The sequence below is a fragment of the Sus scrofa genome, chromosome 13 (genome assembly GCF_000003025.6).
Source record: "Sus scrofa isolate TJ Tabasco breed Duroc chromosome 13, Sscrofa11.1, whole genome shotgun sequence".
Lineage (NCBI taxonomy): Eukaryota > Metazoa > Chordata > Mammalia > Artiodactyla > Suidae > Sus > Sus scrofa.
The window spans coordinates 77,537,214-77,553,076 of NC_010455.5; the positions used below are offsets into that span (position 1 = coordinate 77,537,214).

The 15,863-nt window shown below is 34.8% G+C and overlaps 1 protein-coding gene across 3 annotated transcripts in view; it reads right to left on the minus strand.

The window, feature by feature from the left end:
* STAG1 (stromal antigen 1) overlaps nucleotides 1-15,863 on the minus strand; it is a 541,662-nt gene that overhangs the window by 215,342 nt on the left and 310,457 nt on the right. For all 3 annotated transcript variants that reach the window (XM_021071121.1, XM_021071122.1, XM_021071123.1), the window contains one exon: nucleotides 13,876-13,972. In XM_021071121.1, the coding sequence (XP_020926780.1) occupies nucleotides 13,876-13,972 (97 nt within the window). The remainder of the gene's footprint in view (nucleotides 1-13,875; nucleotides 13,973-15,863) is intronic.

The window sequence follows — 15,863 nt, forward strand, 5'->3', positions numbered from 1 at the left end:
TCTTTTTGTCTTTTAGGGCTGTATCCATGGCATATGGAGGTTCCCAGGCTAGGGGTTGAATCACCACCAGCCTACACAAAGGCCACAGCAATGCCAGATCCGAGCCTCATCTGAGACTTACACCACAGCCCATGGCAGTGCCAGATCCTTAACCCATTGAGCAAGGCCAGGGATGGGCTGAGCCAACAGGAACTCCCTATTTCTATGAAAATTTATGAAGTTACATAGCCTTTAAAATGCAAACTTTTGAATTTGCTTGAATGAACTTTTCCTTAGAATTGTTTCCTACTTCATTGATAATGAATATAATAATACATACCCTATTATCACACATTCAATTAGTATATTTTAACAATTGGTTCCAGAAGTAAAAATAATTTATTCCAGGTGGTGTAAATAAAGATGGTTTAATGAGTAGAATACATTTGTCTGGGCAAGGTTAAGAAAACAGCTAACAGAGATGGTGCAACTTAAATAGCTAATATAGGAAACCAGTAATACTCCCTATTCTCAAGCATCAGGATGAGAAAATAGTAATACCAGAGCAAAATGGAAGAGGGGATGCCCAAACTCTATTCGTGACATAGTGTTTCAACTTGTCATGTCTTGGTGAGGATGTCTTTTCCACCCAAGTCAGAAAACAAGTTTTGTAACTTTTCTCTCACCTACGGTGTTCTCATCCTGCTTCGGGCAATTTTTTTTTTTTTTTTAACATTTTTTGTTCTTTGTTCTTACACAATATTAGGGGAAAATGAGCTGATACAACAGAATATCAATCTAGATATTGGAAATTACTTTGCAATACGAGTCCTAATAAAACGCAAATCTTATCTCAATAAGTAGAAGAATTATCTTTGTAATACAAAAAAATTTCCCCATTTGTCCTTCTTCTGAACTATCCCTATAATGTGCCTACAATGCAAACGTTTCCAATACTGTTGGAACTGTAGTTTAATTCATCGATTATTTCTTTTACAACTGATAGTTTTTGAATTTCACTTACATTTTGACTTACATTCAAAAAAGGTCTTTCCAACTGCAAGGTTATAAATTTCTTCCATGTCTTCTTCTAGTGCACTTATTCTTTCTTTCTACTATTTATTTATTTATTTATTTATTTATTTATTTATTTTTAACTGCTTTGTTTCTGCTATTTGTTCCTTTTTTTGTTTTTAAACACCTGTTGCACTGGGAATTTTGCTTGGTGTACGTTATCAAGTAATTTTCTACACTTTTTTAATTTTTATCTTAAAAAGGAGTTCCTTTATTCTTGTTTTTTCCTTTCTCCAGCAGAACCTGCAGCATATGAAAGTTCCAGGGCTAGGGGTTGAATCAGAGCTGCTGCCGCCCTACACCACAGCCACAGCCATGCCAGATCCAAGCTGCATTTGCAACCTATGCCATAGCTTAACATGGGATCCTTAACCCACTGAGCAAGGCGAGGATCAAACCTGCAACCTCATGGACAGTTTGTCAGGTTCCTAACCAGGTGAGCCACAATAGGAACTCCTAACTAACTCTTTTAACTGCCTATTCTAATGTAAAACAAACATATCGACTTACATATATTATCAAATCACTTTATTGTTCCATGACATTTTTATTAAAATATAGCAGTTACATACACAGTATTATATTACTTTCAAATGTACAACATAGTGATTCAATATTTATAAGGATTATACCTCATTAAAAATGATAAAATAGTAATATATATTACCTGTGCTGTATAATATATTGTTATATCTAATTTATTTCAGACACAGTATTTGTATCTCTAATCCCCTAATCCTATTTTGCCCTTTTCCTATTCTTGTCCAACTAGTAACCACTAGTTTGTTCTCTAGGAGTTTGTTTTGTCACATTTATTCATTTCCTTTAACTTGCTAGAGTCCAAATATAAGTTAAAAAACAGTATTTTTCTGTTTCCATCTGATTTAATTAAACAAAATAAACCATGTTCCCAAACATGTTGTTACAAATGGCACATTTTATCTTTATTATGACTAATATATCACTTCATACATATACACCATATCTTCTTCACTGATTCATCTGTTACTGGACACTCAGATTGCTTAAATATCTTGTTACTGTAAATGATACTGATATGAACACTTGGGTATCTCACTTTGGTTTTGATTTTCATTTCTATGATGATTATAGCGATGTTGAGTATCTTTCAATATGGCTGTTGGCCACCTGAAAGTCTTCTTGGGAAAAATGTCTTCTCAGGTGCTGCCCATTTTAACTGGGTTCTTTGTTTTCTTGATATTGTTTTTATGAGTTCTTATTAGCCACTTGTTGAATATATTGTTTGCAAATATTTTCTCCCATTTAGTAAGCATCCCTTTTCATTTTGTTGCCAGTTTCTTAGCTGTGCAAAAGCTTTTAAGTCTGATATAGTACCATTTGTTTATTTTTGCTTTTAGATCCCTTGCCTGAGGAGACACATCCAAAAAAAATATTGCTAAGATTGGTGTCAAAGAGTAAGTAGTTCCTATCATTTTTTCCTAGAAGATTTATCGCTTCAGGTCTCAATATTTAGGTTTTTATTCTGAGTTTGGTTTTGTATATGATGTGAAAAAGTAGCCCAGTTTTACCAGCAGTATTTTTTTCTCTCTCCTCTCTCTTTTTTGTCTTTCTAGGGCCGTGGGTGTGGCACATAGAGGTTCTCAGGCTAGGGGTCTAATAGGAGCTGTTGCCGCCAACCTACGTCAGAGCTGGAGCCACAGCAAAGCAGGATCCGAGCTGAGTCTGTGACCTACGCCACAGTCCATGGCAACACTGGATCCTCAACCCACTGAGCAAGGCTAGGGATCAAACCCACAACCTCATGGTTCCTAGTTGGATCCATTAGCCACTGCACCACAATGGGAACTCCTATCAGCAGTACTTTTTGAAGAGACTCGCTTTTATTATAACATATTTTTGCTGCCTTGTGGTAGATTAATCAAGTGTGTGGTTTTATTTCTGGGCTCTCTATTCACTTCCAACGATCTATCCATGTGTCTCTTTTTGTGCCAGCACCATACTCTCTTGATTACCATTGCTCTGTAATATAGTTTGAAGCCAGGGAGCAAGATTCCTCTAGCTTTAATCTTTTTATTTTTTATTTTTTATTTTTTGCTTTTTAGGGCTGCACCTAAGACATATGGAAGTTCCCAGGCTAGGGGCTGAATTGGAGCTGCAATGTGGGATCCAATCTCTGTCCGCCACCTACACCACAGCTCACAGCAATGCTAAATCCTTAACCCACTGAGGGAAGCCAGGGATCAAACCCGCATCCTCATAGATACTAGTTGGATTCATTTCCACTGCACCACAATAGGAACTCCTCAATGAGATTTTAAATGGAATTGTTTTCTTGCTTTCTCTGGTAGTTCATTACTAGAGTACAAAAAAGCAACAAATTTCTGTGTATTAATCTTGTATCCTGAAATGTTACTAAGTTCATTTATTAGTTCCAATAGTATTTTGTGGAGACTTTAGGGTCTTCTATATATAGTATCATATTATCTGCTAATAATGAGAGTTTTACTTCTTTACTTCAACTCTGGATGTTTTTATTTCTTTTTCTTGTCCAACTGCCATGGCTAGAAACTCAAATACTATGTTAAATAGAAGTGGTAAGGGTGGGCACACTTGGCACATTACTGACTTTAGAAGAAAAGCTTTCAAGCTTTCATTACTGAGTATGATGTTACCTGTGGATTTATCTTTACTATGTTGACCTATTTCCTCTATGGCGACTTTGATGAGAATTTTTATCAGGAATAGATGTTGAATTTTGTCACATGCTTTTTCTGTGTCTATTAATATAATTACATGACTTTTATTCTTCTTTATATGAATGTGGCACACTGCAATAATTGATTTGTGAATGTTGAACTATCACTGCATCACTGTCATCCAACTTGTTGATGGTGCATGACCCTTTTTATATATTGTTGAATTCAGCTTGCTAATATTTTCTTGAGGATTTTTTTCTCCAGCTATATTCATCAGAGATCTGTGAGTTTCTCTCTCTCTCTTTTTTTTTTTTTTTTGTAGTCATTATCTGATTTTGGATATCTGGGTAATGGTGGCCTCAGAATGAATATGGGAATGTTCTCTCTTTAATGAAATAGTTTTGACAACAGGTAGTATGCATTCTTCATATGTTGGCAGAATTCCACTGTGAAGCCATCAAGTCCTAGATTTTTGCTTGATAAGTTTATTGATTACTAACTTAATGACTCAACTAGTGAGAAGTCCTTCAGATTGTCTATTTCTTCCTGATTCAGTCTTAGAAAATTCTAAGTGTCAAGTAATATATCTGTTTTCTCCTATATTATCCAATTTCTTGACCTATATAACTGTCTGTAATATTCTCATATGATTTCTCATATCTCTGTAGTATCATTTGTAGTGTTTCTTCATTAATATATTATTTTATGGGGGTCCTCTTTTTCTTTTTTCTTAGTGAACCTGCCTAAAGAAAAACCTACCAATTTGTTTTATCCTTTTAAAAAAAATTAGCTCATTTTCATTATTTCTTCCATTGTTTTTTTGCTTTTTAATTCCTCTCTGATTTTTATTATTTCCTTCCCTCTGCTGACATGACATTGTTTCTTCTTTTTCTAATGTTTTTAGATGGTAGGTTAGGTTGTTTGAGATTTTTCTTGTTTCTTGAGGTAGATCTGTATAGCAATAAAATTCCTGCTTCAAACTACTTCTGGTGCATCCCATACCATAAGTTTTGGAAAGCTGTATTTCTATTTTCATTTGTCACAAAGTGCTTTCTGATTTTTCTTTTTGATTTCTTCTTTGACCCATTAGGTTTTTTAGTATGGTGGGTAGCATGTTGCTTACCCACGTTTGTGCTTTTCCTGTAACTGAATTACATTTTCATACCAAGTGAGGTAGGGTGAAAAAAAAAATGCTTGAATCAATTTACAAACTCTTACATTTGCTAAGACATATTTTACGGCCTACCATGTGATCTACTCCAGAGTCTATTCCATGTGTACTTGAAAAGAATGTGTATTCTATTTTGAGATGTCCTGCAAATATATATTAATTCCAAATGGTCTAATGTGTCATTTCAGACCACTGCCTCCTTACTGTTTTTCTTTCTGGATGATCTGTCAATTGAGGTAAATGAGGTGTTAAAGTTCCCAACCGCTGTTACACTGCTGTTAATTTTTCCCTTTGTGTCCATTAATTTTTCCTTTACATAATTAGGTGTACCTACATAAGCTGCATATATATTAATGAATGCTATAGCCTCTTCTTATACTGTTCCCTTAATTATTATATAATGGCCTTCTTTGTCTTTTGTTGTCATAGGCATTGTTTTAAAGTCTATTTTGCCTGACATGAATATTGCTAGCCCATCTTTTTATGGTTTCATTATGTTATCAATAAACATATATTGTTAAAAAAAGAGCCAACATTGTGCTTGGTTTCTAAGCTGGGACTCAGTGATTAGAGGATGGTGTCCCTTTTTTTTGGGGGGGGGAAGTAGAGCTGACTTATAAAGTTGTATTAGTTTTAGGTTTAAAGTAATGTAAATGAGTTACACATATACCTATCTATTCCTTTTCAGCTATTTTTCTTGTATAGGTTATTACACAGTAGTAAAAAGATTTCCATGTGCTATACATACTGTAGGTCAGCCCATGTTTTTTGTCATTTCTACTTACATAAAATCTTTTTCTCTTCCCTCATTTTCAGTCCCTGTGTGGCTTTAGCTCTAAATTGAGTCTCTTATAAACTGCATACAGATGGGTCTTGTTTTTTTAGCCCATCAGCCTCTCTGTATCTTTTGATGGGAGCATTTATTCCACTGACATTTAAAGTTATTAGGTATGTAACCTACTGTAATACTGTTACTTGAATTCTGGTTGTTTTTGGATTACTTCTCTGTTATTTTCCACTTAGTCTCTTCCCCTGAGGTTTGATGATTTTCTTTAATAGCATGCTTGTGTTTTTTTGTGTACCTATTTTAGGTTTTTGATTTGTGGTTACCATGGGGTTTGTATTTATTGTCCTATAACTATATCTACTTGTTTTAAAACTGATAATCATTTAATTTCAAACACTTTCAGAAAGATCTACAATTTTCCACACCCCCCACAAATTTCGTAGACATCTTCATGTCTATCCTTCCACTGTTTACTGTAATTGATTTTACAATTTTTATCTTATACACTTGTACTAGCTGATATAAGTGGCTGATCCACAGTCTTTTCTATGTATTTGCCTTTATTAGTGGGACTTCTACTTTCCTATAAATTCTTTACTTATTGCTGTAGCCTTTTCTTTTCCACTTAGGGGAGATCATTAACACTTTTCTAAGGTTGGTTTAATACTGATTAACACTTTCTTTTTGCCTGTCTGAGAAGTTCTTTATCTCTCCTTTAGTTCTGAGTTACCCTATGTTCCTGGGTAGGGTATTCTAGGATGAAGGTTATTCTGCTTCAGATGCTGCTTTAAATGTATCACATCACTCCCTCCTGGCTGTCAAAGTTTCTGCAGAAAAACTGCTGATAGCCTTATGGGGGTTCTCTTTTATGCGACTCTTTGTTTTTCTCTTGCTATCTTTAATGTTCTATTATTTTTTAACTTTTTTCATTTTAATTATATTATGCATTGGTATGGGTCTTTTTCGGTTCACCTTTTTGGAATTCCCTGGGCTTCCTGTACCTGAAAATGTATTCCCTTCTTCAGCTTTGGGATGTTTTCAGTCATAATTTCATCAAATACATTTTATACTCCTTTCTCTCTCTCTCCTCCTTCTGAGATCCATATAATGTGAATGTTGGTACACTTGATATTGTTGCAGAGGTCCCTTAAAACTACTCTAATTTTTTAAAAAATTGCTTTTCTTTCCATAGCCATTCTAATTAAGTGATTTCCTTTGTTCTATCTACCAGAGCACTTCTGCATTTTTCTGTATCACCTAAATTGCTGTTAATTCCTTCTAGTGTATTTTTCATTTCAATTACAGATCTGACTGGTTTTTATGTTTCATAGATCCTTTTTAAAATTTTCACAGAGTTCATCTAGTCTTTTCCCACAGTCAGCCAGCATGTTTATTACTAATGCTTTGAACTTTTAATTGGTAAATTATCTGTTTCTTTAGGTTCCCCCCCACCTTGTCCTTTCATGTGAAACAAATTCCTCAGTGTTCTCATTATGTATAACTTACTCTGCCTCTATAAAATAAGATCTTTTTTTTTTTTTAAGGGTCGCACACACAGCATATGGAGGTTCCCAGGCTGGAGGGGTTGAACTGGAGCTACAGCTGCCGGCTACAGCCACACCAGATCCAAGCAGCCTCTGTGACCTACACCATAGCTCACAGCAACACTGGATCTGTGACCCACTGAGCAAGGCCAGGGATCGAATCCACATCCTAAGGGATAGTAGTCAGATTTGTTACTTCTGTGCCACACCAGGAACTCCTCCTATCCCAGTTGCGAAGGGATGTTCTTCACTGGGATTATTCCTTGTGTGAGTGTTAAAGGGTACACAGTCTATGTGCACCCAGTATCCCTAGTGGGAGACCAGCATTTGAAGTGAGCATGGATAATGTCCCATGGGATGTGCTGGTAGTTACCACCTTGCTGGGAAGTAGGGCAGAAGATAGAGAAGCTAAACCCAGCACAAGATGTAAAATGAGACTTTTCCTAGGCTCAAAAGCTATCACTACCCTATTAAGGGCATGATCAGGACCTAAGGTGCTGGAGCAGAAGCCCTTAGGGTCAGGTCTAAGCAGGTTCCATTCCCTCTAACTACATGTTCTACCCTGAGTGACGGCACTTCTAATGTAGTGGGAAGACTAACGTTAGAAGTTGGGTTATAGACTGAGAAAGACCAAGCAACTCATTCAAGTAGCTGTCTGTCCATTGCCTCCATGTAAGTACCAGTAATGGCTGCCTTCAACCTGTTCAGAGGTAAGGCCAAGTCTGAGTTTCAGACTCCCAGATGCTTACTCTCTTGGCCACATCAATCTTCACCCTAGTTTATTTCTCTGCCAGAACAAGAGGGGCTGGAGCAGGCACCCTGTGCTATTTGGGTGTGCAATAAAGTAGTTGTGGGAAATGAGCCAGATTCCCAGTTCATTTTCAATCTGCTTCTTCTACCTTGTTCCTGGGAGGAAGCAATCATGTATGCACAAATCACCACAAGCAGAGTCTCAGTTTCTTATAGCCCAATGGGAAGTCTTACTAGATTTCTAACCAGCTAAAGGGACTCATCTTCCTGCATGCTGGACCCCAAAGTTGGGCTGCCCAGTTTGTGTCTCAAAACTCTCACTTCCCCGGGAGAATCTCCAAGCCTGTGATATCCTCTCTTCTTCTGTGTTCCAAGGTAGGGGTATAAGTCTCATGACCCTCATGGTTTCTTCTCTCTTCCTACCAACTCCATATGGATCTTTCTTTACAGGCTTGGCTATAGAAAAGCCTTTCTATCAACCCCCAGTTTGTTTATAGTGAGAGTAGCTACACCTGTACTATATTTTTGAGGTGGTTATAGAGGGAAGGGAGAACAGTGTCCTCCCACTCTGTCATCTTGATCTCCCTCCCTCAGAGCTATTATATTGCTCATTAGTTTCATAAACTATTTCTCTTAAACTTTCAATGCTTTCAATATTACTCTCAAATAGTGATCATGCTTATTTCACTTTATTAGCTAAATGTGTTGGCTTATATTGACAATATAATGCTAAATAGAAGTTGAGAGAGTGGGCACCCTTGCCTTGTTTGACTTCAGTGAAAATGACTCTACTAGTTTCCCTTGAGCATGGTGTTGAGTTTAGGTTTAAAAGAGTTTTTCCTTTCATTTTTTATTTTCCAAACTTAGGAAGATTATAAGAAAAGTACAAGGAATTTCTGAATACTCATCACCAAATTCTCAGATGTAAACATTTTACATTTATCCTTTTCCATCTTCATGTATCTCTTTATTCATCAATACTCCTATGTATATTTCCCCAAACGAACAAAAATCTCTTACATAACTAACAGTACAATGATCAGAATGATGAAATTAACAATGATACAATATATATGTTCTAATCCAGAACTGATTTCAGATTTCAGTATTTGTCTCAATAATGTTCTTTATATCAAAAGAAAAATCTAAGATTGTGCACTGTATACAGTTCCTTTAGTCTCTAATCTGGAACAGTTCCTGAACCATTTCTTTGTATTTCATGTACATTTTTAAAGAGTACAGGATAGTTATCTTGAAAAGTAAATCTCAATTTGAGCTTCTTTGATGCTTTCTCATGAGTAGATTCAGACTCTACTTTTGGCAAGAATACTACAAAAATGAGGCCGTGTTCTTCTAAGTGCATACCATCAAGCACATGCTATCATCTCGTTCTAAACTGGCAATGTTTGCTTTCATCATTTGTTTATGGTGGTGTCTACCAAGTTTGTACCAATAAAGTATCATCTTACCCATAATAAATATCTTATAGGGAGACAATCTGACTAGGTAAATACTGTGTTTTTCACATTACTGCACCAGTTTTATTTTCCAGGCAGTGAATTTAAAATTTACTTTTGTTTGGACATTTTATACTTCTCAGTGTGGCTATGTTATTTCTAGTATGGCAGAGCATGGTTCATCTATTCTAATGACATCCAACGTCAGGATTTTCCCTCCATCTTTATTGATTTTTCTTTTTTCTTTTTTTTTTGGAGTATATGAAACACGGAAGAAAACCCCAAAAGGCAAAACCATTCAAAAACTATATTGTAATAATAATCATCCTTTCACCCCAATTCCCTCTAAGCTTTCCACCTCATTTACACACATACACCCTATAGAATCAATCATTATCTATCTTTCCTTCATTTCTTTCTGATCAAATGACAGATACATGTGTATAATCTATTGTTTTCCCTTCTTTCTCCTAAAAAAATGTTGAATACTTTTAGATATTCTCCTATACTTTGCACTTAAAAATGTATCCTGCAAATTTGCCTCCACAAATTCTTAGAGATCTTCCTCATACTTTTTTTGCAGTGCCAAAAAACTCCATGGTATAAGCTATACCACAGTTTATTCAACCACTGTCCTTTACCTGAGCATTGAAGTTATTTCCAATACTTTACTCCTACAAATAACACTGTATTGAGGAACTCTGTACATTTATTTTTATAATACTGGAGGCACATCTTCATGGCAAAATTCAAGAAGTAGTAAGTTGGGTTAAAAGATAAAAATGTATGTAGTTTTGGCTGATACTGTCAAATCTCCTTCCATGAGAAATGTATCAATTTGTATTCCAACAAACAATGTATTAGTGCCTGTTTCCTCACAGCCTAAAGAACAGGGTACTGTTGTAACTTTTAATTTTTATCAATCTGACAGGTGAAAAATGCTATCCTGAACTGCTTGCTACAGTTTCACAGGCACTTGTGTCTATTTTTGTATTTTTATTATACTACACTGATTAAGAGCTTTCTCTCTTAATCATATTAAAAATACGCTTCTATTTCTATCTTATCACCATGTTTTAAAACCCATTTTGTCAAATACCTTTTCAGGAACTATGAAGATTGTTGAAAAGAAAATGTGGCAAGAGGTAAGAACAGAGAATCTACTGGGGGGGAAAAAAGAAAAAGAAGAAGAAATTGCTCTCAAGCCACACATGTAAGAGAAATTGAAATCTTTCAAGTATGACCTACATGTAAGAACCCAAACTATAAAACTGCTAGAAGAAAATAAAGAGATAAAACTTCATGCTCTTAGAACTGGCAATGGGTTCTTAGATTTGATACCACAAGCGAAGTCAAAAAAGGAGAAAATAGGTAAATTGGACTTCAAAGAAATTTTAAACGTTTATCAGAGGACATCTTGAAGAAAATGAAAAGAGAACCTACAGACTGCAAAGCCAACAGTTGCAAGTTATTAACACTTAGACGTTTTACACATGGTTTTAGCATCCAGAATACATAAAGAACTCTAATGATTTACAACAAAAATAAAAACCATCTAACTTTAAAATAAGCACAGGACTTGAATACATATTTCTTAAAGAAAAGACACAAAAAATGCCAAAATGCTTATGAAAAGATGCTCAAGATCACTGGTGATTAAGAAAATATCAAAACCAGAGTATGGTATTACCTCATACCCTCAAGGACATTTAAAATTAAAAATTTGCAAAATAAAACTGTTTTAGAAGATGTGGAGAAATAAGAATCTTCATATATTTCAGGAATTTAAGATAGTGCAGCGGCTGTGTGAACAGTTCCTCAAAAAATAAAAATAGAATTATACTATGATCCAGCAGTTTCACTCCTAGGTATTTACACAAATAGTGAAAAAATTAGTACAAAACAGGTATTTGATCATGACGGTACACTGAAGCAATATTCACACAAAAGGTGAAAACAACCCAAATGTATATCAACAGATGAATGGATAAACAAACTGTTATATACATTAAATGAAATAAATTACCAATACTTGCTACTACTTAGATAAACCTCGAAGACATTATGCTAAATCAAAGAAATCATAAACAAAGATCACATATTATATAATTCCTTTTATATGAAATGAATAGAACAGGCAAATCCACAATAGCAAAAGCAGATTAGTGGTCACCAAGGGTTGCAGGGAAAAAGGGAATGAAGAAAGACTACTTAACCAATATGAGGTATTCTTATGGGGTGAGAAAAGAAAAGTTAAAAACTACTGAACTACCACTTTAAAATGGTTAACTGTTTAAATTAACTTCACCTCAATTAAAAATATCATACTGGGAGTTCCTGTCGTGGCACAGTGGAAACGAATCTGACTGGGAACCATGAGGTTGCGGGTTCGATCCCTGGCCTGGCTCAGTGGGTTAAGGATCTGGTGTTGCCATGAGCTGTGGTGTAGGTCGCAGACACAGCTCGGATCTGGCATTGCTGTGGCTCTGGTGTAGGCCGGCAGCAACAGCTCCGATCAGACTCTTAGCCTAAGAACCTCCATATGCCACAGGTGCGTCCCTAAAAGGACAAAAAACAAAAAACAAATTAAAAAAAAATCATATTGATATATCATTTTTAAATCATTCATAAGAATACAAAAATTTGATAAAAACACTGTATTAAAAAGACAAAGAAGAAACAAACATTCTTATATATTACAGATGCGAGTAAAAATGGGTACAATTCCTAAAACAGGAAATTTGGCAATATTTAATATAATAACAAATACAGTAACCTATATCCTACAAAAAATTACCCATTACAATACTGCTTGTAGGAGGGAGGGAGGAAGGAAGGACACCAGAGCTCTCTATATACCAGTATTTTTTGTCTGAGAAAGATTGGGAAGGATGGATATACAACAAAATAGTTGAGAAGTAAACTCTGTGGAGATAGATGGGAGGGCAAGAAGTGGGTAAGGCTTTTTGCTTTCTATCTCTTAAATTATGTCCTTGAATGTCCTGGGTTGGATCAGATACTTGTTATTCCCACAGTATCTATGGTTAGAAATATAGATTCGATTAAGACAAGCCTGAATTTAAATCGTGAATTTGACACTTACAAAGTGTATGATATCCAAAAACTAACCTAAACCCTACATTCGCAGTTTCCTGAACTACAGAATAAAAACCACATCTACTTGACAGAAGTGTCAAACCACTATTAAATGGGTTAATATATGTAAAGCATGTATTACTGTTAGTTACAGCTAAAGCTCTGTAGCTTAGCACATATTAAATAGTCATTAGGAATTCCTGATGTGGCTCAGTGGGTTAAGAACCCGACTGGTATCCACGTGGATGTGGGTTCAATCTGTGGCCTTCCTCAGTGGGTTAAGGATCTGGCATTATGGTGAGCTACAGTGTACATCACAGATGCAGTTTGGGTCTGGCATTGCTGTGGCTGTGGGAAAGGTCAGCAGGTACAGCACCAATTCAACCCCTAGCCTGGGAACTTCCATATGCTGCAGATGAATCCCTAAAAAGAACCCCCCGACAAAAAAAATCACTAAAAACTAATCAGTTTTATTAGTCTCATAGTACTCAGCACTTTACTGAACTGTTGGTATACTGACTTCTTTAAAAAATTAACTTCCTTTAAAAATTAAACATATAATAATATTTACTAGGAAAGAGACTGTGTTGATAATACGTGTATACTCTGGAACAATACAGAGTATAACCAGAACTGTAAATATTTGATAAACTTCTAATTTTAATATGTTGAAAGATAACTTGTTCAGAAATAATAAAGTCTTCAAGAAATCAATTTAATCAGTGATCTCAATAAAAACATCAATGTGCTTTCTATATTGATAAAGAAAGGATTTTAACAGAAGATCATTTTACTGACTTACTCCCATAAAGTAAATTTAATTTGTTAAGATTTATTTACTTTAGAGAAGAAAAAGTATTTATCAGTTAACTATTAATATGATAAAAATAAAATCTCACTTTTCACAGGTTGTCCAAGGATTACAAATGACTGTAAACTTAAGAAACCCTAATTTTCATACTTAAGTTAGCTTAAATTATTTACATTTCAAACACTTCATCTATAAGATGAGAATTCGAAGTAAAGTTAGCAAGACGCACAGTCTATAATATGGATAGGTACAAATAAAATTAGTAAATATTAATCATAAAATCTAAAGACCTAAAAAGTGAATTTATAAAGTGGTTAATTTGACTTTCCTTCAAAATATCAACAAATTTAGAAACCTGTTACTAGTAAAATTGAAGCAGAAAAAAAAAATCCTAAAAATAATTTTATCAGAAAAAGATTAGCACATAATTCCAGGATGAATTATAAAATAGCTAAGAGATGGTGAAGTAAATTCAACACTGCTAGAAAAAGAATCTCAATATACATCATTTATTCTAACATTCTGTACCTCGACATCCTGAACACTGGATAAAAAAGTTGATTAAATCCAGAAGTGCGATGTCCCTGTCTTGTTTATATGATTCAATCCAGTCATCGACCACGGACTGTGGGGAAAAAATATATAAAAATAGAAGCTTAAAAAACTGATATCACAGCAAATAAATTTTCAAAAAAGTTACTGGTTTTCCATGTGTCTATTTAAACAAGAAAACTACTCACCTAAAATTCTCTGTTGCCAAATAAAAGCAAAGATTCCCTTATTTTGAAAGACAATTCAAAAGTGAATTACTAGGTTATCAAAAACTTGTTCAAAATAGAGCACAATATAAGCTGACTTTACCAATACCACGAAGTCAAAAAATTATTAAGCATCTATAGATACTAATATTCAAACCATATTGTGAAAATAACACAAAAATAAATCTCACTCATAAACATAAGCCTGAGTATTAGAAAACTTAGTAGTGCATAACAAAGTACACAACATATATAATGAAACACATTTTTTCAAGAATACAAGGAAGGCTCAATATTACGAAATAAAACAATAAAATTTACCAACAAAATAAAGAATAAAAATAAATTAAATGATTGTATTACTGGATTTAAAAGAATTATTTGATAAAACCATGCAGCCAAGCTTAATACAACATTTTTAGAAAAACAAGCGTTATGATATGCTGGTAAACAACTTAAAGACAAAGATGAAAATATATTTGTTGTTGAAACCCTTACCATATTTCAGCTCTAAAAGGAACGAAATAAGGATGCATCCCTAACAGTTCAACATAGACTTTAAGTTTTTAGTTTATGTAAAATTAGTAAAACATCAGTATAGACAATTTTCCTTGCCTATAATTGATAAGAAAACCTAACCATCTCTACTAAAGTGAATCAAAAGATTAATAAAAAATTTGCCAAGACAGCTGACAAAAGATAAATATACAAAATCTTTTTTTCCTTTTTTTGGCTTTTTCGGGCTCTACCCACGGCATATGGAAGTTCCCATGCTAGGGGTCGAATTGGAGCTACAGCTGCCAGCCTATGAAATAGCCACAGCAACTGAGGATCTGAGCTACATCTGTGACCTACTTCAATAACCTGCATCTTCATGGATACAAGTTGGATTTGTTTCTGTTGTGCTACAACAAGAACTCCCAAAATAAAATTTTCATATTGGCATTATATAAAAAATATAAAAATGAAGTTCCCATTGTGGCTCAGCGGGTTAAGAACCCAACGTAGTCTCCATGAAGAGCTAGGTTCGATCCCTGGCCTTGCTCACTGGGTTAAGGATCTGGCTTTGCCACAAGTTGCAGTACAGGTCACATATGTGACTTGGATCCGGCATTAACGTGGCTGCAGTGTAGGGCTGCAGCTGCAGCTTGGATTCAACCACTAGCCTGGGGGACTTCCCAATGCTGCGGGGGTAGTCTGGGGGAAAAAAAGTAAATATACATTGATTGAGAAGTCTATTCACAACTAAAATTATCTAAGAATAAATTCAAGAAATGTATAAATTTTTATGAAATAGAATATACAATTTAATATTAAATAAGTTTCATTTATTTTTTTTTTAAAAAAAAAGGATTAGTGTGGAGTTCCTACTGTGGTGCAGCAGATTAAGGATCCAGCATTGCCACAGCTATGGCGTGGATTCTGTTCCTGGCCTGGGAACTTCCAAATGCCAAGGATACAGCCAAAAAAAGAAACAGAAAGACGAAACAAAACAAAATAAAGAAAAACCTTAAAAAAATAAAGTAAAATAAAAAGGTTTAATGCTATATCAATAGTCTTTCAAAATGTTTTTCCACTTAGCATACTAGGTGGTTGAACTGTTTGGAGTTTTCCTGGGGGGATAGGTAGGAAAGCATGGGAAATACATTAATTTTCTTGTTCTTTTTTTTTTTTTTTTTTTTTTTGTCTTTTTAGGGCTGCACTTGCAGCATATGAAGTTCCCAGGCTAGGGTCAAATCAAAGCTATAGCTACTGGCC